Genomic DNA, 27,279 nt, shown 5'->3' with positions numbered 1-27,279 from the left:
GTGAGAGCGTCCGCCTCGGGTGCAGGAATTCGCGGGTTCGAACCTCGGACAAAAACTTTAAAAAATGGTACTAGGCGCTCAGTTAGGACTGCTCGACCTGGTGACAGGATAATGTAACAGGGTGGGACATGATGCTAAATGGAAGCAGCGTGATGCCCCAATTCTATACATCACTATAAACTGCCACACTGCAGGCATCGTGGAGATATGACTGAAATATTGTTAAAAATTTGTTAAAAATCAAAATCTCTCTCTCTCTCTCTTTCACACACACCACTCATCCACCCTGTTCACCTGTTTTGAAATGAGAATTGTTAATTGTTTTCCTTGATCAACTACTTTAAGAACAAAGAGTACAGAAACATATCTTAAAAGAGGTCAAAGTTTCCTTTAAATTGAAACGAAACACTTATTATACCTAATGAAATTACTGAACTTTGTAAGCCGGATGACAAAAGCAGACAGACAGTACAAATGTTTAACTTGGTGAAAATCGATGAATTTGAATGGCAAGCACACCTTAAATTTTGCTGCTTTTATTTGAGGACAGAGAGACGAATATGCCTTTAACTCTGTATGAGACCGTTATGTCTCGTGTTTGAATTGAACTAGTCGAGTTTTCTATTATATAAGACGTATTGTCATCTATGCATAAGACCATCTGCAAGAACCGAGTGTCTAAAACCTAACATAATTACATATCTTATTGTACGATGAATATTCATCATTCTTCGTTAATAGCATGTACATCTCGCATTAATTATGTGTGTCTGTGTTTGGATTGTTAACGTAGCTTTAACCATTTTAGTCATATGACTACGATGACTGCAGTGCGGCAGCTTATTGTCATGTCTAGCACTGCCGCAGCTATCTGTCGTCATGTCCCACCCAGTCACTTTATCCTGACACCAGGCAGACCAGTCTTAACACTAACCTCTTAATGCTGAGAGACAAGATAGGCAGCTGTTAGTTCCTTGTCCGGTTTTACAAATCTTTGGTATGACTAGGCCAGGGTTCGAAACCGTATGTCACTTTAATGGTTGTGATAAGATTCAAGGGGTTAAGCATTGTAAATAACGGTATCATCATCATCATCATCATCAATAATAATAATAATAATAATAATAATAATAATAATAATAATTTTAAAATATAACAATACTACTACGATTACTACTGCTACTACTACTACTACTACTACTACTACTACTAATAATAATAATAATAATAATAATAATAATGATAATAATAATAATAATAATAAGAAGAAGAAGAAGAAGAAGAAGAAGAAGAAGAAGAAGATAAAGAAGAAGAATATAAATATTTCAGCGACAACCATCAGGGGTATCATGACCATTTCAATGTTGTCTCACCTTGTATCACCTAAAATTTATTGTAGAAGGTGAAAAATAAACTAAAATGATGCGTGTTCTCGAAACATACTATTTTATCACAGATATTTATGTTCTAAAAAGAAAACGACAGTGTTATGGACTGTTTATGATTATCTACGCATATTAACCGTATTTTCATGCAAACAAGACTGACCAAGCAATCTATTGTTTGTTTTCTTCTTGCCTCTCTTGAACCACTCCGGTGGCCAAACTGGTTAGAGCGTCCTCCACGGATGCAGAAGGGCTCGGGTTTAAACCCCTACCGAGTCATTGGATTGCCTTATATAGAGGGTACTAGCAGCTGCCTCGCTAAGCGCTCAGCATTAACAGGCTGTTGTTAGGACTGGTCGGCCTGTGTTCAGACTAATGCGATTGGGTGGAACATGGATCTATATGTCTGCGGCATGATATCCCAGTGCGAGACATCACTATAAACTGCCACACTGCAGACATCGTAGCGATATGACTCAAAATCCTCGCGATACTTCTCATATTTAAAAACAAACAAACAAACAAAAATAATTTTAAAAGAAAGAAAACAATTCCCTAACCACACAGAAAAACAACACTTGCATCTCATGGTGGCTGTTACACATTAGTCTTTGTTTTGCAGTTAACTTATCCAATGTCAATGCACACTAAAACTATAGATAGCAACTATTTTATTTGGTTCTCTTATTCTTGAACGAGATATGGTCTAGTTGCCAATGTAATGCATTCTAGTATTTATCAGAAATTCAGAGAAGCAATACTTCCAGATCTTCAAGGAATGGAGGCACTATATATTTCCTGTACATATAAATCAGGAGAATTAGATTATTTTCCCTTTATTTCATTATATCTCAATTTGTTTTTACTTAAAAGCAATTTAAAGGACATAATTTTATTGGAAGTCATTCAAACAAAAACGTTTAAAGACTTTTGGAAACTTCACCGATAATATGGATCTAATCTCTAATCTCCCATTCATATAAAAAATCTTAGAAAAGATTTTTCTATCCCAGCTTGTATCTCATCTAAATTCAAACAGTCTTTTTAGCAATGTACAATCTGCATATCGCCCATGCCACAGTATTGAAACTACTCTTCTAAAAGTAGCTAATGACATTCTCTCTGCGTTGGATAGTGGAAAGAGTACAGTCCTCACCCTCCTTGATTTGTCTGCAGCATTTGACACAATAGACCATGATATATTACTTCACCGTCTCCAGCATGTATTTGACGTTCATGATACAGCCTTACTGTGGTTCAAGTCCTACTTGGTCAACAGGACACAAGTTGTATCTGAAAATGGAATACACTCCAGCCCAGTTGATCTATGTTGTGGTGTTCCACAGGGGTCTTGGACCCGTTCTCTTCATTCTGTACACTCAGTCGCTCTCAAGTGTCATAGATCATCATCCAGTCTCACCAATTGTACACTGATGACACCCAAATACACAAATCTAGCCACCCAACTGAAGTTGATGCTACCATCCAAGGTGTAGAGAGGTGCATTTCTGATGTGAAATCATGGATGACATGTAACAAGCTGCAGATGAATGATGATAAAACTCAGGCCATTCTGATCAAGCACAAAGACTTTCTCATTCACATCCTTTACCTCAAACAATAAATATCAGCAACGCCAACATTAAATTCACACAATCAGTACGAAACCTAGGTGTTACTCTGGACAGTACTCTCACATTGCACCAACATGTCACGAACATATGCAAGGCTGCATATCTTGAGCTGAGACGCATCAGCTCAATTCGCAAATATCTTTCAGTTGATGCCACTAAAACACTTGTGTGTTCATTAGTACTTTCAAGACTGGGCTATTGTAACTCAGTTCTGTCTGGTTCATCTCAATACCTACTCCAGAAACTTCAAAAAGTTCAAAGCACAGCTGCTCGGATCATACCTAGAGTACCACGATCAGAGCACACCTCCCCGCTGCTCTGTACCCTACACTGGCTATCCATTCGATCCAGAATCAAACACAAAATTTGTTCTCAGTGTTATATTTCACTGTCGGACTCTAGTCCTGCATACCTATCTGACCTCACCCATGTGTACACACCAGCAAGATACTTACGCTCCTCTTCTGACAATCGTATACTCATTATTCCCACTATGAAAACAAAGTCATATGGACAGCGCTCTTTTGCATACCAGGGCTCAGCAACGTGGAATGAATTGCCCACTGAACTTAGACACAAAGATACAGTGATCACATTCAAGAGGGCTCTCAAAACTCACTTATTTCGACTGCAAGAACAAACTTAAAGACCTAATAATGTTTCCTACCTGAAATATTCTCAGCATGTTTTTTATTTTTTAATGTTTGTCTAATTTCATGGTGTTTGTTTTTGTAATAATAGTATTATATGTTTTTTGTATCTTATAGGTGTTGTCTAATATTGTGAAGCGCTTAGAGCTTATAAAGATTAGGCGCTATACAAAGTCCTAATTATTATTATTATTATTATCTCTTGACCATCTTTGAAATTGTTAAAATTTGAACATAAAATTGGTGATATACGGCATAGTGTTAAACAATTTAAGGCATGATGGGAAGAACGCGACTGGCATGTAAGGCATGCTGGAGCTACCATAACTGCTCTCTTCTACGTAATATCAGGGTATTGGTAATCTTAATAACAACCATTAGGACAACTAGTGCGTCAAGCCAAACCTTAGAGAGAGAAAAAAATGTTTTCGCCAATCCCCTAGCTGTTGCCCCCAGATGGCGCACATTTGGTAAGTCAGCTTTAAAAAATACATGCACATATTTTGTGTATCAATCATTATAGTATCACTCTTTGGTGTATAGCAGTGGATCTGTTACAATATCAAGTTCTGGAACACATCACTGCTTACAGGCAACCCTATATGTCATACCGAATCCTAGTCGAGTATAAATATTTTACATGCCATGAAAACTTTACCGGGAACTCAACATGACGGTTCCTTTTATTTGTGGGGCGTCATGAGCATGAATGCATACTGGAAATACATTGTTCCCTTTTGTTAGATAAGAATATTGTAAAGAATAGCAATCATGTGAAGACTACAAACTGACTCCGACGTTCTAGCTAATAATGGTTTACATGGACCAGTAACAACATATAATAAAAAGTGATGTCTTTATGAGCTCTTCTTGGTGCTGCGGTTTTTTAGTTACTACCTTCATTGCTGATTGTTACGGATATCTTTGAAACATTCCCTTGTCTGAAATACTGCATAAAAATAGTGGATGTATTTATGCAATAGATTTCTATCTGGTAGAACAGGAAAGATCTAGCTATAATATGAAGTTGTATGCTTTGATTACAGGTGCAACTTGTATTGCTACAACGCACATGCTCACGTTTCCATATCAGACGTTTATAATTCCAATCGTCCTAAGGACATACAATCTCCGACTGCCACTACTCCTACAGGTAAGGTCAATTAACAGTAGATGTCACTACTCGTACAGGTATGGTCATTTAGCAGTAGAATTGATAACGCATTAGCTCTGCGCGTATACTGTTTCAGGTTATGTCTTCCGTGCAGTCACGTGTAACTCTTACTGGTTACCATATTGCCTTTGTCCATGGCTCGGTACCTGCCCTTTAAAAAATATGTGTGTGTGTGTGTATGTGTGTGTGTGTGTGTGTGTGCGCGCGTGTGTCGGATGGGGTAGTTCTGTAATTTTAACGTATCTGTAGTGTGTAATGTGGCAGTTTAAAGTGATGTCTAACACTGGGTCATCATGCCGCAGACATATATCATGACGTCCCACCCAGTCACATTATCCTGACACCAGCCTGACCAATCCTAACACTAATCTCTTAATGCTGAACGCATTTCGAGGCACCTGTAAAGTACCATAATTTTAAAGACTTTGTTATGACGCGACTGGTTTTCGAACCTGCAACCTAGACAAATATGATGTTGCCAAATTCACGATACACGTGATAATTGTCAAACAGTGGTAGATGCACGTGGATAAAACAAAACAAATTGTCCAACAATGTTAGATGTAATATACCATAATAGCTTGTTAGATGTTACGGCAAGGTAATTTCCGGTTCTGTGTAATTTTAGATCAAGAAATCTTTTGATAAAATATCTACTTAAGACAAAAAGGATATATGTCTCAGATCCAGTTCTCAAATATAATGTGATATAGCGATAAAATAGGTACTCTAATTACATGAAGCGGATCTAAATGATAGGGATAAAAGTTATAATAAAAATAACGAAATACTAGCATGATAGAATAGATAATAACGATGAACATTTCACTCTTGATACTGGGCTTTCATTTCTATCTTAGGCGCAAAGAATAGCATGTTAAATTAAGCAAATTGATTCCTTTTAGAATATAGTTACGTATCGACAACAGTGTACAATACATACATACATACATACATACATATATACATACATACATACATACATACATACATACATACATAAACGTGTGTGTGTGTGTCATGATGGTGCGAAAGTTCTTGGTGGATATACATATTGCTGATATCCTTTTGAATTTATAATATTTTATATGAATGAACCAGATAATGGACATTTTCACTTTCCACACAAACACACACATACACACACACACATATTTAAGAGCTGAATGACTTTTTAATTAGTTTATTGCAACCACCAATCATAACCAACTGTAGCTAATTCGCTGTGTGACACACCAGAAATATTGGCATCGGTGTTGTCGGGTTTAACGCCATTTTTCAGCACATGATAGGCTATGCATGGCCGCCAGTATAAATGGTGGAGGAAGAACCCAGGAAAACATCCGGGAATAACCACCGACCCACGAGAAGCTACTGGCAATCTTTCTCAAGTACCCACACTGGCCGAATCTTGACTCGAACCCACGCAGACTGGGGTGAAATATCAGTGATCCGTAACGGAGAGCGCTTTAGACCACTCGGCCACTCGGGGCCTCGGCATAGAAATATGTACAAAGCAACAGAGTGCGTTCGCTCAAATGTGGCTATTAAACGATCTGTAAAGTAATGAAATCGTACTCAGGCAAAACGTCTGGAATGTTTCATTTTACGCTAATATATGTAATCAATGATTTAAAGTGCCTACGAGATAAAATAAAATGAGCACAGATTCGGCAAGGGAGACAATCACCCTGTAATTTGTAGAAGGGGTGTTGGTGTTTTTAATAATTTCCTTTCTGACTCACAGAAACAATTGTTTGCATCCATGTCTTGCATGTGAATGAGGTACAGTATGACTGATCTGGATGTTAGTCACGTGGTTATTAGTCAACTCCGCTCCAATACTCATACTCGGAAATGTTTTAAATAGTATTGTTCTTGAAGGAGGAAATTACACAATGTCTTTTTGTGTGTGAAGATAACAACGTAATGTTTCAAAATTTATGTGGAGACATGAAATTGGTAATAAAACGTTTAAAAACCAGATATGCAGTGCAAAACAAAGGGCATAGGCCAAGATGAACCCTGCATCTGATAGCTGACTTTGCCTAAATGGCGGAATCAAAATCATTGACACTTGACAAGTAGTAAGTTTGGAAGCATTTATTTTGCCTTTTCAATGATGCGAATGGCATAAGAACATATTTTAAATCTATATATGTCTGTGTCTGTAATCTGTATACAAGAAATGCAATCCATATGTCAATACATTTAAAACGGCACTACCATGCTAATGAGAGAACTTTCTAAAGATGAAACGACTACCAATTAGTATCGTAGTCTGTGTATCGTGAATCGTATAGCTGAGACTGTATATACATCATAATTATATTCACTGATTCATTCGGCAAACTTCGGCTGACGAAATTGAAACTAAACGCTAGTAACGTATCAGTATGACGGATAGACAATTTGATGATGATTGCTTATTAGTATTCTATGTGATTGTTTTTGTATTCTCTAATACGCTTTTTTTCTTGTGTGCATTATAATCAATACAACTTGTCAATCAATTATTATCGTTAAAGTTATTTTCTTTCTTTCTATCTTTCTCAAAACGTCAGTTAGTTATGTAGTCAATGGATACCAGTCCGCATGGTTTATTTAGCCTTCTTGCTCGATACGATCCTAACAGGTACATTCTGGGGCTGCACTTCTTAGAATAGACGAGAATAAATCTCGAAAACATATAATGGGAATGAGAGATCGAAAACTACAGAATGTACATAATGAGATGACATCTAAACTTCGTCCCTGAATAAAAAAGGGTTTTAAATAGCGCTTATTGGGACTTCTTCGTGCCTTTAGATTTATATTTTGCTGAATTTCCTTTCGTTTTTATTTGATTGAAGACAATTCTGATAACATTATTTCTTGCCAGATAGTCATTTTAATATTTGTTTATTTATCAAGTGAAATTTAGGCTAAAAAAATGATAAATCTCTTGACTAATTACTCACATCTTTTCTTTAGATATCTTCCTACGATCTTGTATATCTACCCGTTTGGGAAGTGGGTTTTTTCTTCAATGTAGAGTCACTGTTATGGATTTACTTTTAGACATTTCATTCTTTATGTATCTGTCACAACAACGTATTTCGGTTAATTGATAACACATACTTGTTTTTCGGAAAATTGGAAATTTTATTTCTAATTACTCTCTTCTGTCCCTTTCATTCTAAGTTTATTTCAAATGGCGTTTTTAAAGAGTTATGAATATTTGGTTTAATTTATATCTGATCAAATTGTTTGTAAGTTTTGAAATCATTTTATTTTTTATTTTTATTATATGTCAAAATAATGTAGATTTGTTTACTAAGAATTCATAATTTTTCCAGAAAATAGTTTGACCTCTTGACTATTCATTTTTGTAAACACATAAGGCTGACCTGGTACCTGACCTTAATTAAAAATTAGTAACAGTAACTGAACACATTTTTTTAAAAATTATTTTTATTGTGGAAATAATAGGCTGAGATTGAGTCTGTGTTTAAAACGTGACCCTATGCTTGTAAATAATTTTTAATGAAGTAAACAACTTTATATATTTTATTCTCGAAGTAAAATGATTGGTTTTTATTAAGGTCATACTGTGGTTACATGATTTTATAATATGTAAACCTTATCACTTGAACCTCTATTTCGCAATTAGGCATTTCCGAAATTGCGCAACAGTGAGTTTTAATAGTGATGCTGAGAGAGAGAGAGAGAGAGAGAGAGAGAGAGAGAGAGAGAGAGAGAGAGAGAGAAAGAGCGATCGGAGTGGAGCTTCTAAACACCGATATGTAAAGGTGTTTCTTTTGTTTTGTCATTTTGGGAATTATAATTTAATGTTTATTCGAATTATTTTTGTTCTAAAGTATACATTTTTTCTCTGGAAATATTTTTAAGTGCTCATACAAAATTCTTGAACAAAGACATTTCTTGAAAATAGTATTCGGATTTCCAAAACCGGAGTGTTATTTGTGTTTCTACAAGGAAATGAAGACGCCCACACTATAATGGATACGGCACTCATCATCGCCTTCCATCTAGGATTCTTAATCAGGACTCGAACTTGAATTCATTAGAACATAACATTATTAGGACTTCTAAAATTGATTCGTGGATTAATCTTGGATTATTTTTGGATTTGATTCTTAAAACCGTAATTATTTGTTCATTTTTTTACAGTATTTTTCTAGGGCAATAAATTATTTGTTAAATTTCTAGAGCTTATTATTTTCACTCTTTCTTGTGTTACTGTTTATTAGAGCCTAAACACGAAACACAAGAATTGGGTCGCACGTCCCAGATATTTAAATTTTTGATAGCTTATCTCAGAATATTTTTTTAAAATTTAAATTACCGTAGATTATGAAATGTTTAGCGAAATCGACAAGCTTTTTCTAAAATGTCATCAAAGGTGGAAATCTTTCTTTAAATTCCTACCCTGGAACAATTATATCTTTTCAAAAAAGATGAATTGATTCAACTTGCCAGAAAGTACGATCTTTCTGAGGTAAAGGCTTCCTTAACGAAACAAGAAATACGAAATATTTTGGTTCAGTATTTGGTAGAAAAGAATGTTTTGGATAAAAGTGCTTTGGTTTCGATCAGACTCTGACACAAACATAAAGGAATTAGAATTAAAAGACAAGATGGAATTGGAGTTGAGGAAGATGGAACTTCAGAAAGAAGAAGAAGAAAGAGAGAGATATAGAGATATGCAAATGCATTTACAAGAAAAAGGAATGCAGTTACAGTATGAGAAAGATGGAAGAGAGACAGGAAAGAGAGAACGAAAATCAAATGCATTTACAAACGGAAGAAAAGAAGAAAGAAAGACAAATGCAATTACAAAAAGCGCAAATGCAAAAAGATTTTATATTCCTAAAAGGAATTGTCTCTGAAAACCTTGTTGACGCACACATAATGGCCAACATGTATTGGTCACCTGATTTGGTCTTAAATAAGGGACCAACACAGTCTACCATATTGCTACTGACTGGTTCTTCAAAGGCAGGAATATGTTGTAGATGAGCCTTACGTATTTTTTGATTGGAATTTCCTCATATTTTACAAGTATTATAAGATATACAGTATTTACTAATATCACAGTTGCTTTTTGGCCTATAGAGGTGAGTCAATATCTTGTGATACGTTTTATTAATTCCTAAATGACCAGAAAAAGGAGTTTCATGGGCCAAACTAAGTATTTCCTGTCTGTGAGGTTTTGGAACCATAATTGGATAGTTGATTGACCATTCTTATTCAGCAGGTACCTCGGGAGGTCTCCAATTTATCATATGAATTTTATTTTTAATGAAATAGCAGAAAAGAACATCAGTATCTTTAGTTCAACTAATGACCATTTGAAACAAACATAACATATCAGGTACTTTTTCCCGTTCGAAGACAAGTGATTGTCGTTTATCACCCTGATTAGAATAAAGAGACTGAGTCGTCAAAAGAGGATCACTGTGATCAATACCTTCTGATTGATCCAAACAAGGAGTGAAAATGACCTCATCAAAAGCCTTATCGAAAGGAATACTTTTCTTATCAACATCATTCCCAAGGGCTTTTTTGTCATAGCTCTGGTAACTGCACAATCTGCAAATAAAAAATCAGGGAATTCTTTTTAAGTTGGATCGACTTCATGATCCAAGCAAGGCTTGCCAGTTACAAGTGGATTAACCACAAACTTATCTCCACCTAGGTCATTGCCTAGTAATAAATGAATGCCCTCAACGGGTAAAACAGAGATAGTTCCGACTGTCATGGGTCCTGAGACTAAAGTCTGATGATAAATTTACACAATGGTGAGGAACATTAACAAAGCCGCACTCTACTCCCTGAATAAGAACGCTCTCATTAGAAGAAGACTTCTCAGAAAAAGGCAAAATACCTGACAATAAAAGACTCTGAGGAGCTCCTGTGTCCCTTAACATTTGAATAGGGATAGGATTGGCCGAATCACCCAATAGTGATATAGAAACCTTCGATACGAATGGTTCATAATTCTCCATAATAAAATCAGACTGAGGTTTGTTAGATCCAACAAATGTATTGTTTTTAATACATGACCATGACCTTGATCGCTTAGAAAAAAGAGCATTTTGGAATAGATCGGTCTTGATTCCGAAGCCTAATTTTCAATGTGTAGCAATCGGAAATAACGTGTCCTATTTACTTGCAATAGGTACAGGTACAAAGAGACAGTGATCCTGAATCAAGCTTATCAGAAACTTGACATTTAGAAACTGTGCCAGTTTGAGTTTTAGAAGGGCTTGTATTAGGCTGAAATACTTTTCTGCCAGACGACTGTTGAGTGGAAGTCTTATTTACAAAAGGAACTTTATGCGTTAAAGAATATTCATCAGCAGCTCGAGAAGCAATTTCTAAGGTTTCAATCTGATGCTCATCAAGAAAAGATTTAATGTCACTATGGACACAGTGTTTGAACTCTTCAAGAAATATAAATTGTCTGAGACTTTTATAATCTAGTTCAACGTTCTTGGCTAAGCACCACCTATCAGATAATTGCTATTTTTCTCTAGCGAATCCGACATGAGTTTGTCCAGCTTCTTTTCTATAGTTTTTGAATTTTTGCCGATAAGCTTCACACAGTGGAGAGGAACATTAACAAAGCCGCACTCTACTCCCTGAATAAAACACTCGCATTAGAAGAAGACTTCTCAGAAAAAGGCAAAGTAACTGACAATAAAAGACAGAGAGGTTTCTGTGTCGCTTAAACTTGGCCGAATCCCCCAAGAGTGATATAGAACCCTCCGATATGAACGGTTCATAATTCTCCATAATAAAACCAGACTGGGGTTTGTGAGTCCCAACGATTGTATTGCTTTCAATACATGATCGTGACCTTGACCTCTTAGAATAAGAGCATTTGGAATAGGTCTGTCTTGACTCTGATGCCTATTTTTCAATTTGTAGCAATCAGAAATAACGTGTCCTTTCTTCTTGCAATAGGTACACGTAGGAAGAGACAAGAATCTTGGATCAAGCTTATCAGAAACTTGATATTTAGAATGTCACTATATACACAGATTTTTAAATCTTAAAGTAATAAAAATGTTTTGAGACTTTCATAATCTTATTCCACCTTCTTGGCTAAGCACCATTTATCAAATAACTGCTCTTTTTCTCTAGCAAATTCGACATGACTTTGTGCAGCTTCTTTTCTATACTTTCTGCATTTTCGCCGATAAGCTTCAGTGACTAACTCATAACGCCTTAAGATGCATTCCTTAACCACATCATAGTTACCATTTTGGTGAACTGACAGAGAATTGTAAATATCTCTAGCCTTACCAGTGAATACACGTTGTTTTCATTGAATCCAATGCTCCGTTGGCCATTTAATATTGTTAGCCACCTTTTCAAAACGAGTAAAATATTTGTCTACTTCTTTTTCTTTGGAAGGGGGCGCTAATCTAATATTCTTTGCAGGACCAAAAACATAAATTTGGATTTGAAATATGAATGTACTTTTCACTTGCCAGTTCCATTTCTTTCATCTTACATTGAAATTCCCTATTTTTCTCTCTTTGATCCATATCTATTTGTTTTTTCTTTGGCATCTGTATTTGCATCTGTTTTTCTTGTAACTGCATTTGCATCTGTCTTCTTTATCTCTTTCTTCCGCTTGTAAATGCATTTGTTTTTCATGTAACTGCATTTGTATCTCTCTCTCTCTCTTTCTCTCTTTCAACATATGATGAAATTAAAGAATACAAAGATTTTGAAACTTGCAAATAATTAAATCAGATTTAAATTAAATCCAATATAGATAACACGATCAAACAAACAATATTAGTGCTTTGTTTGGCTATAAAATGCGATATCCTCTCTTGCATAAATAAACCAGTGAATGGTTTATTAAGTTATATTCGCCCCGAACGATTTTCAATGCATCTTGTAATTCGAGTTGTCGGAGTTAACGTCGGAATGTTGCACTATATTAAGAAACATCTATAGCCAAATGTGGTTAATATTCTGTTTGTAAAATTGCAAGCTGAGGCGGCCAGATTTGGATTGATTCTGTGATAGATAGTACAAAAGATAATTTTCTAACAGAGCCAATTGATAGAAGCTTTTTCAAAGAGAGATGACGTGTGCATCCCTACATGTTGGGAAACAAAGTGTTTATCACATACTTTAAAGATCGGACGAAGCATTTACTAAAACGAACTATGGGATACCAGTGTATCTGTTGAAACAACTTATATAACTTATATGTATTCCGTCTAATTCCAAAGCGAAAAGGTAGGGAACAGGGCCATTTTAACCGCTAGGCGAACTAGGCCACTGCCAAATTAGCCAATATTTTTTTAAGGGGGGTGGGGTGGAGCAAAAAACAGAATACACTGTTAGGATATTTATTTATTATCATTAAATTTGTAGACTATATAATAAAATTAAAAAATTATGAAGCCGAACGGGTATTAATACTGATGAACAGTGTACAATAAGCGATGCCCCTGAGGTGGATAGTTTGCCCAGATCGCCAAATACCCTTGCACCGGCCCTCGTAGGGAAGACATTACACACGTCAGTGTACACGAGACTTAACGAGGTATATAACAGATAATGCATCAAATCAGAGACGAAACATGTCACGTGACACATCCGCCTTCGGCAAGTTTCAGTGGTTTTGTCGACTTTTAATTTATGTATTTTAGCGAGGAGGTCTTTAAAGCAAGTTTAAATTGTAACGTATTCTTTCAATTATTTTGTGTTCGCTCTAGTGTTCTGAAACGTAATTCAATTTAAAAGTGGTTCCTCGTTAACATAAATTATTTTCCATAAGTTACAAAGATAACATGCATGTATTTCGAAATGTATTTATAAAAGTATTATTTTGATCGATACTATTGAAACTTGTACAAATGAACCGGGATCATATTAAAACAATCTTTAAACTCTTGATTTTGTGTTAAAGAAAACAGTCGATCACAACTTAAAAGCATATAAAAGATGTAACACTACTGTCAGGTCGCATACCGTGTAGACAAATTGATTTTCAACAATCGATATAATGAATCAATTTTCGTGAATAATCCGCATGTCCTATTAATACATTCAGCATCAGTGACAAGAAAAGCTAATTGAATGGGAAACGTTCGATGTTATCTTGGATATTAAGGCCTTTTTGCCAAATTGAAATTTTGTCATTCGAATATTATTTACGACAGTGTATGTGTTATGCGCCTGACGAAAGATGTACGGTATAAGGCCCCAGCGGCTAAATGTACCAAATTGATTTTCAGCATGGAACCGTCACGATCGAGACTGGTAAAAGTTTCGTTCACTTACTTTGACGTGTGTAGTATCATCCTAAATATATGCTGTAATTCCATACTCGTACTATTGTTTTGTAAAATAATGTTGTTCCAAGAGACGTCGAACGTCTTTCCCAGCAGTATTCTCGATGAGAACATTACATTTGGAGACATTCAAGTAGCAACGAAAGAGAATTTATTAACATATAGATAATATGGATAATTGTATAAAGGATATCATGTATACACCGTATAACTTAAAAATAGGCACAATACTTAGGCCTTAAAAGTTATTTTTTCTGAGGGATTGCAAAGTAATTATAGTGTCATTGGTGACAGAACTCTGGATTTGCACATCAATGTCTGCAGTGCGGATATGTCTGTGGTTTTGGCGCCTACATATTCGCATGATGTGTCAATCATATGGTGAAAACAATCTTCTTATAATTGTTTCCATAAAAATATGTATCTCTTAGCTAGATATATAAATACAAATGTATAAAAATATCTGCTTGGGAAACCTGGAATTTTAATATAGTTACACCATGTAGCTGTAAATAATGACTTCGACTGGCAGGAACAAAAGCACTCATTTGGATGGCCAAGCAGAAAATAAAATTAATTGTTATGCTGTTTTACATTGATACATAATTATTGTGTTTTCATTTCCTATGTACTCTTCTCTTATAGTCAGTTAACGTAATGATTCCGCCTTTGCTATGCCGAACTGTCTTGTGCCTGCTAATACTATTCACATGGAATAATTAACTCTGGTATTATGTTATCTTTCCGACACGGGAACAGTTCATTTTGTAGTTGCGATCCGTCAGTTCTCGTATGAAAATTGACGATAGGGGCAGTAAATATCACTAGCATCTTTCAGCTAGGATAACCGTATAATTGTATAATTCCATACTGATACATGCAGCTATGTTAATGAACGACAGTAGGAGAAGGTCTTCCCAGCATGGTATATCAGGCAGATCTCCGACAAAATTAAACCTACAATGGCAGCTCAGCTTGGTATCACTTACCGTTCGTGGAATGCCATTAGTAAAACTATAAAAATGATGAAATATGTAACGTACATTTCTATGTCACTATGCTATCAACGTAACGGAAAGAAGACATATGGTTTAACAAAGAAATATTATTCTTATGCTGTTCAAATGAAAGACTAACATGATGGCAATCAAAGCTCATTTGTTGTTTCTCTCATAGAGACTGATAAAAAAAAACTAAGATGGAAAGCTTTTAAAATAATTTAACTTTTCAAGAGAACTTTCGTAAAATAGCTTTTCATATAGGAGCAATATTTAAGAGACTATACGAAGTCATGTTTTGGAGATTTTGCTACTGAAATTACCTGGTTGCATTATGATTATTGTGACAATGAAGGACATAAGAAAGCTGCTAATAGTTGCAAGAATAACGCTTTGCGATGACCGGGAACTACCACTGATTTTTCATTGTATGGCATATGAGAGAATTATACATGTGGGACTTCCAGGCCATTTTAGGAATATGGTCCCTTTCAGCAGTCAGTCTTGCATGGCAGTATCAACTTATCGGCCATTGATTTCCCAGGCGTTCATGAGTTCATTAAGCACAGGGGTAAGCAGTACCGTTATGAAACGTTTGCTCCATTTGATTATCAATTTAGTGTATACCATGTGAGTGAAATAAATGAATTAAATGTATTATGTTTTTAGCGTGTCATTATTTGCTTCCAAAGTTCATGTAACGTTTAACACAATTGGCTCGAACACATGAGATTACTTGAACTGAGATGTTGATATTTTTTTTTTATCACAACTCTTTAACTCTAATCACTGCATCCTACCGAATTCTAGCTATTTATAATTTATTGTTTTTGTGTTTTATGTACAACACTTACCTCTTCCTTGGCAGTACTTATTTGACTTGTTCTAGCTCAACCACCGAAATCCTTATTTGTATTTTAAAACATCAATGCCTACCCCGTCAACTCCATTAGTCCAAAAATCCGTTTGTTTTCAAAACCAGGCACCCTACCCTCAAAGATAGATTATTTCTAAACATGATTCCTGGCTGAGCCAAAGGTACTTTATTTCACGTTAAAATAATTAAGTCTCTAAGTTTCCCACTCAAGAAGTACTTTATATATTTATTTTTTATTTTGAACTTATTGATATGTATATCAATATTTTATGCCTTTTTTGTTTATGATTGTAAAATGTAGATTGTAAGGACCATGCTATAAGCATCCTATTACATAGTTAATTTTTGTCCATGGCTATATATTATATATTTAGATAATTATTACTTGTAGGTAAACATGTTTACTTAGATCTGAGTTGAGAACATTAGATTTCCCCTGGGAATTCCTGATCTTATTTACAAATCAGAATTTTCCAGAAATGAACTTATGGGCCTCTTCCTGGTCCTCTTATTGTGCCTTGGGTTTTTATAGTAAGGTTGTTTGCATCAAATTTATTTATTTATATCTTAACATCTGAAGTGGAATCAGTCTTTTAGTAATGTTCAGTTTTAATTTGAGTGGGTTTATTTACGTACATTATTCATTGGAATTGCTACGTGCTCATTAATACTTTCGGACTATATCACTATTATGAGCTCATTGTGAATTTATTTAGACACATTTGGGATTATATCATTGTGATACATCAACGTTGTTAGCACATCAACACTATTCCGGGCAAGTCGTACATCAGTACATTCAAGATTATAATTCATTCTGAACACCACTGGAATTAGTGCGGAATACTCTATACTTTTAGACTTCTGATAGAACTTTGGAACTATTGGGATTTAATTCACAATATTGTAGATTCTTATTAAATTTCCACATATTATTCTAGGGAAATAAATTATTTGTTGAATTATACTAAACGTGTTGGTTTTCACGCTTTCCTGTTACTAGGATTAAGACCATAGAATCATAACAATATCTGAGTTACACCCAGGTGGCACAGACATTAAGAAGCCATATAAATAATTACATAAAGTTAAGAATTATAATTTCCCCGGCAATTATATCATTGGACACTCAACGCTCAACGATTCTCGAGGCATTTTTTAAAATTTATCCGGGATCAAGAGATTAGTAAGTTTGACCTGATACAAACTTCTTTGTCTTACGATGTGTAAGACACCTTTAGCCAAAAAGAACTTCACGTACAGTTTCAGACGTTAAAAACTAAGTTATTCACATTCATATGTTTGAATAGTGACGTACTGCGTTGTTGAGGTAGATACACTTAGCTAAATTAATATAACTGCGCTCATTTGATATCGGAGTATATATATATAAACGAAATAAGTCACTTACTTTTGGAAATTTGCTGTGTATGAGCTTTGCCTTAAAAGCTTTTACAACAAAGTAATGAAACGTTCCTCCAAGCACACTAAAACTAGAGGGATTGAAATCAAATTGCTTTTCCCGTCATTCGTAGAGCTTCATCTTCTATAGTTATTCCATCTAAAGCTGCTGTTATGCTAACTTCTACGTGGTTTAAACATTTGTGCGTGTTTTATAATTTCTTCTGACAACTCTGTATTGTTCGGTTTCTTTCATCAACTCACTTTTAATTTAAGTGATATTTTGCAATCTAATGTTAATGTAAATATATGCAGATGGTAACATTATACATAGCGGATAGTATTTTCTCTCTCATTTGCACGTGAAAAATAGATAACTTCGATTTAAAGATATTGCTTGTGAAAATAGCAGTTGTATAAGATAGTTAACACTTATTTGCTAGCTTAAGACACTGATCGCCATGCTTTCTTTCTTTTGGATCCTAAAATCAAAATATATTTATCTACGTTGTGTCAACTGGCATTCATTTACTTAATTATTTGTTATGGTAGCATCCCCTTATGCTATTAATCTATTAGTTACAAAATGAGATAATGAAATACGAATAATTAATTGTATTGCTTCTTGAACATCTGTTTGTGTTGGTGAATTGCTTTGAAACATTTTATAAATCTTCTTTTAAAGCATGATGTCACTTTCTGTAAATATCTGAATTTGTTGCTGCGTGGTAATTAGTGTAAAATTGAAGCACTTGAGATCTATTAGGGGCCATCCATTTAGTACGTACGCTCAAATCTGGCAAAGCTTGACCCATCCCCCTCCCTGTACACATGCGTACTTTTTTACCTGTGTACACGTACGCTTGACGCAACCCCACCCCCACCCCATTATATAGAACGGCTTATATTTAATCCACGCAGAAACGATCAAGGATTAATAAGATTACCGTGTTTAATAAAACAGGTAGTGCACCGACGTTGAAAGTCTGGCTGCATCAAAGAAATAAGCTGCGTAACTAAAATTTTTGTCTAGTGTCCGCTAAAGTTCAAACGCCGACTGAACATAGCCGAACAGGTTACGTATTAGACAAATTATTATCGAGGTTACCCGCGCCCCCCCCCCCGTTTTCTATACGTACGTACATTATCAATAGACACCCTCCCCCCACGCAAGCGTATGCATTTGGGTTAACTCCCCCTCCCCCTCCATGCGTATGTACTAAATGGACGGCCCACTGCTAAATTTAAAACATTGAGTAAATTATTTTGTTTTGTTAATTTTTCCTATCTACTTAACCAGTCGTCTCTTATTAATTTGTTCGCTACATCTTATTTTCCTACCTCTTTTTTCCCAGGTGTATGTGGGGGATCCCGAGTGGCCGAGTGGTCTAAAGCGCTCTCCGTTACGGATCACTGCCATCTCACCTCTGCATGCATAGGTTCGAGTCTCGGATTCGGCCAGTGTGGGTATGTGAGAAAGCTTGGCAGTAGCTTCTCGAGGGTCGGTGGTTCTTTCTAGGGATTTCCTATGTTCTTCCTCCACCATTAATACTGGCCGCCATTTATAGCCTATCGTGTGCTGAAAAATGGCTTTAAACCCCACAACAACAACAACCAGGTCTATGTAATGAATAGAAGTTTAACAAACCAGTTTATTTGAATACACAAACCATAATTATATGGCAACACCTGCACCACTTATCAATCAGTGCATTTTTTCCGCATAATTTTCTAACTAGTCTTCGCTTCAGCTTGAGCTCATTTTTAGAAAAGAAGTTAAGTAGGAGAAAGGTCAGTTTTCAGAAGTACTATTAATTGAGAAAAATAGTCTCTAGTAAACAAAATGTGAGACATGTTTAAAATGGTACCAAATAAAGTCATTGCTGATTCCGCCAACAACAGCTATTTATGCCTCTCTATACGTCATACATAGAAAATTGGAAACCAAAGAAAGAATTGTTTTGCAAACAGGTGGCAAAAGTACAGAAAACATTAAATAATTATGCCAATCAGATGTATCACAACGATGAAAAACACAACAGATCTCACTGGCACAAGTTAGAATGTTAAATGCAATGAATACAATGAACTAAAATGAAATAAGGTACAACACCACTTCTGGTTAAACTTAACAATGACTGGTGTACCATGCATTGAATTTGACCCAAGCTTTACAAAGCATGAAAATGTTTGTATAAAAGAGTTTGTGCATGTATTGTATTGTTGGCTTGACTTCACTTGCGAAGATTTAGGAAGGGGGATCTCCGCGTTATGTTGCACGCGCGCTGGTGGCTGAATAACCTAATACGTGACAGACACGTTCGTCCACAGAGGCTGCAAGGAAATGTCTGGCTTGTGGTGGCAGCTGTCGATGGTTCCCGTTTTTTTTCTTCGCCAAAGGTTTTTTTCTTCCAAACTTGTCCATCTTTTTTGTTCAAAAGTGGCAGTGGCCTGATGGACTAACTGTACGTCACCAGCTTTCACGGTCAGCAGCTTATGATGCCCGTTGGTGGTGATTGATGCCACAGGTGGTGAGGGTCTTTTTCAAGCAGTCTTTATATCTCTTTCGAGGTGCCCCTCTAATACGGTGGCCAGTGGACAGCTCACCATACAATGCAGTCTTTGGCAGGCAATGATCCTCCGCCCTGAACACGTGTCCTACCCAGCGTAGTTGTATCTTCATGAGCGTTGCCTCAACGTTGGTGATCCCTGCTTGTTTGAGGACTTCAGTGTTGGTGATGAAGTCACTCCAGTGGATACGGAGGATAGTGCGGAGGCAGCGCTGATGGAAGCTTTCAAGGAGGCGGAAGCGGCGGCTGTAGGTGACCCAAGATTAAGCGCCATATAGGAGGGTGTTCAATACGACAGCTCTGTAGATGCTGATCTTTGTATCTCTCTTGAGACTAGCGTTGTACCACACTCGCTTATAGAGTCTGCCGAGTGTGCTTTTCGCTTTGGCCATTCTGTTGTCTATTTCTTTGTCGCTCTTGTCGTCAGAGGATATCACACAGCCCAGATAGGTGAAATAGTGGACTACATTTAGCTCTGTCTAGTCAATGAAGATACTTGGTGGCCGGTACTCTTCCTTGGGAGCGGGCTGGTGAAGTACCTCAGTTTTCTTTTGACTGACCTCAAGTCCAAAGAGCTGGCAAGCTTCTGAAAAACAGAGTGGTACGCGCTGTAAGGGGGCTTCTGTGTGGGCAACAAGGGCGGCATCATCAAGAGAAGTTCATGTTGTGCATGTTGTGCTTTGTTAAAACCATATCAACTGCTTACGCTAGCCCAATACAAGATACGCCGGACATTGTGTGTGTGTGTCTGTGTGTGATTTGGATTTTTAACTTAGCTTTAAAACAATTTCAGTCATATCACTACGATGTCTGCAGTGTGGCAGTTTACAGTGATGTCTAGCACGCACTGGGGCATCATGCCGCAGACATATAACACGATGTCACACCCAGTCACATTATCCTGACACCAGGCAGACCAGTCCTAGCACTAACCTCTTAATGGTGGGAGACAGGTGAGACAGCTGTTAGTACCATTTTTGTAAGTCTTTGGTATGACTCGGCCGGGGGTCTGACCCACGACCTACCACATCCGAGGCGGACGCTCTAACCACTAGGACACTGTGAAAATTGAGTGAAATATAAGAGCACAATATAAATGCAGAAGTTTCTGAAAATGTAAGCTACACATATGATTAATTGGGATCTTACAAACTTATTCGATTATTTCGCTTATCCTCTCTTATACTATTGTTATATTACCTTATACAATGCTTTCACTTTTGGTATACATATGTAATACTGTAGCAACAGTTCGTACACCAGATGTTAATGTAAGCATCGTATCGATGAAGAAACACACATTAGTCATCTACTGAGCATAACTTTCAGTGCTTTCTTTCTGAGACGTATTCTCAATGGTTTGTGTGCTACTGTCACTTTCATCTATTTGTTATTTTAAAATGTGTATTTGCAAAAGTATTACATTTGCACTCAATGAAAAAATCAGCCATCTTGATGTAAATTCATTTAATTGACATATACTCTGCTTCTAATTCTGCTTGTAGCTTTTTAAGTTATAATAGGAATACAATTTACTCATATGATTTGTCACTCCCAGTATTACTACATCTGTCAATGACTTTTATATTTGAGCGAATGTAACAATTTTAAATGTGTCATTTATTGTCTTCATTTTATGTTAAGCGTGTTATTTTTTGGCTTCTTTGTTTCATGTGCTATACTAATTTGTAATTTTTACCTGCATTTTTCGTCCTCATAGCTTTGCACTGCATAGTTATGTTATTGATGGCTTCACTTCTGTCACTTATTTTTATCTTCTATAAAAAAGATTTATGTTTCAAGTTCTTTCTGACCGATTGAAATAATTCAAATCGGAAAGAGTTTTAAAAAAATAAATGAAGTTGAATTGGATAGTTCTGACTAGACCCAACCCAGATGGTTTTGTTTAATATTATCATGATAATAACAATTGGTGAAATCCACGTCGCATAAAATGTATCGAATGATGGATTGGAAGACATTCAGGTTTCTGTAGGTATAGTTAATCAATAGGCCAATTCATAAAACTCGATTTAAGCTATAATGAATCACATTATAAAATATGCAAGACAATTAGATTTTGTTGTTAGATCTAGCCATACATTATGTGCATATTTCTAATTAGTGTAAGCCAAATAAAATGAAATCAGTTACATCTACAGTTACACAAAAAGTTGAAGGAACGTTCTCAGATCCTTAGGTTGACAAATAAAATGAAATCAGTTACATCTACAGTTACACAAAAAGTTGAAGGAACGTTCTCAGATCCTTAGGTTGACAAATAAAATGAAATCAGTTACATCTACAGTTACACAAAAAGTTGAAGGAACGTTCTCAGATCCTTAGGTTGACAAATAAAATGAAATCAGTTACATCTACAGTTACACAAAAAGTTGAAGGAACGTTCTCAGATCCTTAGGTTGACAAATAAAATGAAATCAGTTACATCTACAGTTACACAAAAAGTTGAAGGAACGTTCTCAGATCCTTAGGTTGACAAATAAAATGAAATCAGTTACATCTACAGTTACACAAAAAGTTGAAGGAACGTTCTCAGATCCTTAGGTTGACAAAACGGATTTAAATGACAATTCTAAATGATACGCAAACAGTTATAACATTACAACAATCTTTGGAGACTGCTGTTCAGCAAAGCACGCTCAAAATACAAAGGAAAATAAAAACAGGAAATAATAAAATCAAAAGAAAGATTTGAACAGCAATTTAGAGAATCAAAGACTATAATAGATAATACCATGAAAACATCGGTTGTAGACCTCCTTGTAGCGTATGTATCCAGGAGGAAGAAAGAGACGTTATGCAGGTGCAGAGTAAGTAGCTAAATCAGAAACAATATCAACGAGTTCATACGTTAAATGATATGGCAAAAATATAGGATTCATACTAAGGTATATCTTGTAAAGAAGCCGATGCAACTACAAGAACTAAATGGCAGTACTGGCTGTATAATACTGAAAGCGAAATAGAATATATAATTAAACACGTAACTAATTTACAAAATATCTTAGAAACAATATCAGCAAATTAAATCTCAAAGTTAAATGCTTCAATCACCAGGTGAAATGTTAATTACCCGTTGAAAGAAGATGCGATAATTGTAAACCTCTGACACGACAAATCATACCTAAATCAGCAAATGGTAGTGTAACTACAGCTTGACATGGGTGGGCAGAAGAACAAGCGGTGGTTGAGGTCTTGGTGAGAAAGGTAGTACAAATACATTCAGTGATAAAGTTAAACAGAGAATGAAATCTATATCTAACAAGTTGCTTTAGTTAGCTAAACAAAATTCTCTAATTCGTTGCCTGATATCATTGGAGGTATAATAAGCTGGTGTGTATAAGGAGATGGTAAATTGTATTTGTATTAGCTGATCATATTATTTTCCTTATTAAATCAGTTGACAGTCCAAACCTTTTGTACGTTTGGTCAAAAAGTTGACACGGCAACATATAATTATAATGAAAACAAGACTCTTAAAAACCTGAAGAAGTAAACCAACTACCTAGCTAATATTATGTTTTAGAACGTAAAGTGCACCAGTTCGTGCCAATACAAATCGAAATATTAATAAACTCTTTCGTGTCTCATCATCTGTCTCCTTTAAGGCATGCAAAGTTTCTGTTGTATGAATTAAAGGACTTTCGCCATTTGTTGTTGTTAATGTCTACTTAATTTGTAGCCTGGTTCTGTCGTTGGTATCGGATACATCATAATTTATCTTATGACTAATTACAACACGACTGGTTTGTCAGCCGCTGGAATTCCACTTTAGTTTAGTAGTATCAATTGCTAGACTAAACACACATGATAACTTTCGCAAATTGTTATTTTGACTGCTATACTAGGTAGATTCGTCACCTTATCACTTGCTATGAAAACCATACTTTCACCACTTATATAATGGTTTAATTGTATAGATTAGTCTATTTTTATTTTGATATCTGACATACAATGCTGTATTCAAAGGTTTTTAGTCAAGTCATACCCGTTCTCACCCCAAAGAACACTTACAATCAGTTTATTTGCAATGTATTGTATAGCTGAAACAAGTTGTGTAATATAAATTCCATTTTATACTTGGTCAACTAATCTTTGTATATACTCTTTCATCTGTTAGTTGTTATCGTATAGAAAAGTGAGCCCCTCCTGGTTTCTTCATCATAAGTTAACATTGATTTTATTTCTTGAGTAGTCAATTTCTCCAGTTATCAACTGCCCCAGTTTTGAAATTAATAATAAGAATAATATTAATGTGGACTTGGTACAGCACCTACTCGTGACAAGCTCTAAGCGCTCTGCAATATTAGATAACCTATAAAACATATACAACAAATAATATAACAAATATTACAAAATGCAAAAATGAAATAACAAAACAAAATCTTTATAACAATAATTAAAGAAACAAAACAGTATTAAGTCTTTAAGTCTGTTCTTGTAGTTGAGATTAATTTTAAGACCACTCTTGAATGAAATCGTAGTGTTCTTGTGTCTAAGATCTATGGGCAATTTGTTCCAATTAACTGGCCCTGGTAAGCTAAAGAACGTCGCCCGTAAGGTTTTGTTTTAAAAGTGGGAACAATGAAAATGCCAGTCTCGGAAGAGGATCTTAAGTTTCTAATTGGAGTGTACACATGAGTGAGATCAGGATATTGGACTGGACCCAGTCAACGTAAAGTAGCATACTGAACAATTTTGTGTTTGATTCAGGACCGAACTGGTAGCCAGTGAAGGTTAAAGATCCGGGGGAGGTGTACTCGGTTCTCCGTACTCTAACATTGGTTGGAATAGCCGTGTTTTGAACCTAGCGAAGGTTCTGTAGTAGATAATGTGATGAACTAGATAGATGTGAATTGCAATAAATAATCCAGACTTGAAAGTACTAAGGAACACACAAGTGTTTTAATGGTATCAACCGAATCAAATTTGCAAATGGAGCTAATGCGTCTCAGTCCCAAATATGCATTCTTGCATATGCTCATTACATGTTGGTTTAATAAGAGCGTACTGTCTAGAGTGACACCTAGGTTTCGTATTGACTGTGCAAATTTAATATTGTTATTGCTGATATTTATTGTGTGAAGTAAAGGCTGTGGATGACAAAGACTTTGTGTTGTAATCAGAATGGTATCAGTTTTATCATCATTCATCTACAGCTTGTTACGTCATCCATAATTTTACATTGGAAATGCACCTCTCTACACCATGGATGGTAGCCACAGCTTCAGCTTGGCAGCTAGACATGCATGTTAGAGTGTCATCAGCGTACAAATGGTGAATACATTTCCGTTTGTAAACATCCTATTCATGATTTGGTTAACCAAAAATCATTATATTAGTACTAAGTCCTGCATTATCATTTTCAATTAAATATTATTTTTCCATGACTGTATCTCCACACATGATGAAGATGAAACAGAGCTATTAAAAACTATGTTATTATTTAGATCTGTATTATTGTGTATTGGATTAAACGATTTTAACTTTGGGAAATTGTATGATGTATTCAGACAAACATTTCGAAGTCTGGGTGTGGACTTAAAACCTGTACATTTATCGTAGTAATTCTGCTAAGCTAGGATCACTTGGGTATTGCCCAGTTTCATTGATTGTGCCGGTATTTTGTATCACATGCATAATCATTGTAAGATTGCAAAAGTGTATTTGTCTAAAATGTTCAAAGTTATTGACATACATTTATTATTTTAAGTTTTGTTTAATTTCATCTATTTTTATATGTTTGTTATTTCACTATTCATCGTTGAATAAGTGGCACACTACGTTAATGTTTAAAGTAGACCTCCATGATTTATCTGTCAGACATTAAAAAATTTATTTTGTAAATTTGAAAATACATTCCATCATCTTTCCATAGTGTTAACACTATGTGGTCATAAACTTCGTGACAAAAAAGTGAAACCAACACGTATATTAAAACTTACAAATAATTTACTTCTGCAAGTTAGAAAATGAAAATTTAAAAGTGGAACTTACATACTTGTCAATTAAATCATTAATAATCTTTAATGCTCTATCACAAATTCCAAACGTTTAGAATGTGTCAGAATGAATTCAGTATTGAATGTTCCATTAGTCTAGAATGTGCTAATGTATCATTAACCTTTATATTTAACACAATTTATTCCAGAATTTGTTGAGTAAATTCACAATAATCACAAAGTAATGTTTTAGTCCAAAATAACACTGAGCACATTGTAATTTCAATTAGCATATGTTCCTTTAATTAGACCTCATTTGCTTTAACTCGCTTATTGCAAAATATGTAATTTAGACCGACGTTAATGAATATTCGCCACAACTTTAATTACCAGTTTTGTTAGTAGGAAAAGTTAGTTTCTCCGCTTTGTACTTGATAATGTAACTTCAATTTCTTAATTAATTTTCAGGATGTTTCAAGATGAAACCAGCGCTGATGGTTCAGCCTAATGCCTTAATGTATGAGCCAGATGATGTTGTAATGGTATGCCTGCAAGTAAATACCAATACAGAGCGAATTACATTCTGGTGAGTATATCTTTATAATCCTCCACAAAATGAACATAAATCATACTTACCGTAAAGCTTATTAACATGTGTAATTGTAAGCTTTGTATATGATAATGTCACCAGTAAATTCGATATGTATATCTGATTGATGATTTTCAGTGCTAAGGGATAATAGAACCTTTCCCACGCCATCATAAACATTTCTTGGCAGAGAAACAGCCACGAGAGCCGGTTTAAAGAGTGTAAAAATCAGTCGGATATCAGTAATTTGGATTAGGAGAATATCACTTTCTTCTTACACAAATTAGACATATTACCCATCTTATATCTAGCTTATAGCGACATCCATTATTCGTTATTATTAAGAATACTGACTGACATAGAACTTTAAGATCGCTTACCTCTCGAGATAATACACATGCATTCTCCATCTGATATCAAAGACATTTGCAACCATGATATCTCCATAGTATCACTAATGATCGAGGCAGACGTTTGTTTCATAGTTTATCAGTTCCAATCGACATTGGCTTTTAACTCATTTATGTGTGCAGCATAGACTTGAAATCATATTTAAGAAACAGCGTATTTTATATCAAGCGACTCATATAATTATGTACAAATACCGACTGAGATCATGCGAGTGCTTTGCAAACAGACCGAAGTGACAGTCTGTACTTGCACAGATACATAGACGCATAAATACGTACATACATACATACATACATAC

General features: G+C 35.4%; 1 protein-coding gene across 4 annotated transcripts in view; it reads left to right on the top strand.

The window, feature by feature from the left end:
- The window catches only part of LOC149785932 (somatostatin receptor type 2-like), a 342,548-nt gene that overhangs the window by 309,226 nt on the left and 6,043 nt on the right, over positions 1 to 27,279 (top strand). For all 4 annotated transcript variants that reach the window (XM_089976170.1, XM_089976169.1, XM_089976168.1 and 1 more), the window contains one exon: positions 26,450 to 26,567. Coding sequence is in view for 1 of the 4 variants with exons in the window: in XM_089976172.1 (XP_089832298.1) it covers positions 26,450 to 26,567 (118 nt within the window). In the remaining 3 variants the exon portion in view is untranslated. The remainder of the gene's footprint in view (positions 1 to 26,449; positions 26,568 to 27,279) is intronic.

Source organism: Sinohyriopsis cumingii, chromosome 12, assembly GCF_028554795.1.
Source record: "Sinohyriopsis cumingii isolate HCF-2022 chromosome 12, ASM2855479v2, whole genome shotgun sequence".
In the NCBI taxonomy this organism is placed as follows: domain Eukaryota; kingdom Metazoa; phylum Mollusca; class Bivalvia; order Unionida; family Unionidae; genus Sinohyriopsis; species Sinohyriopsis cumingii.
Note: the sequence above shows the minus strand (reverse complement) of the source record. Positions and strands in the feature narration are given on the sequence as shown.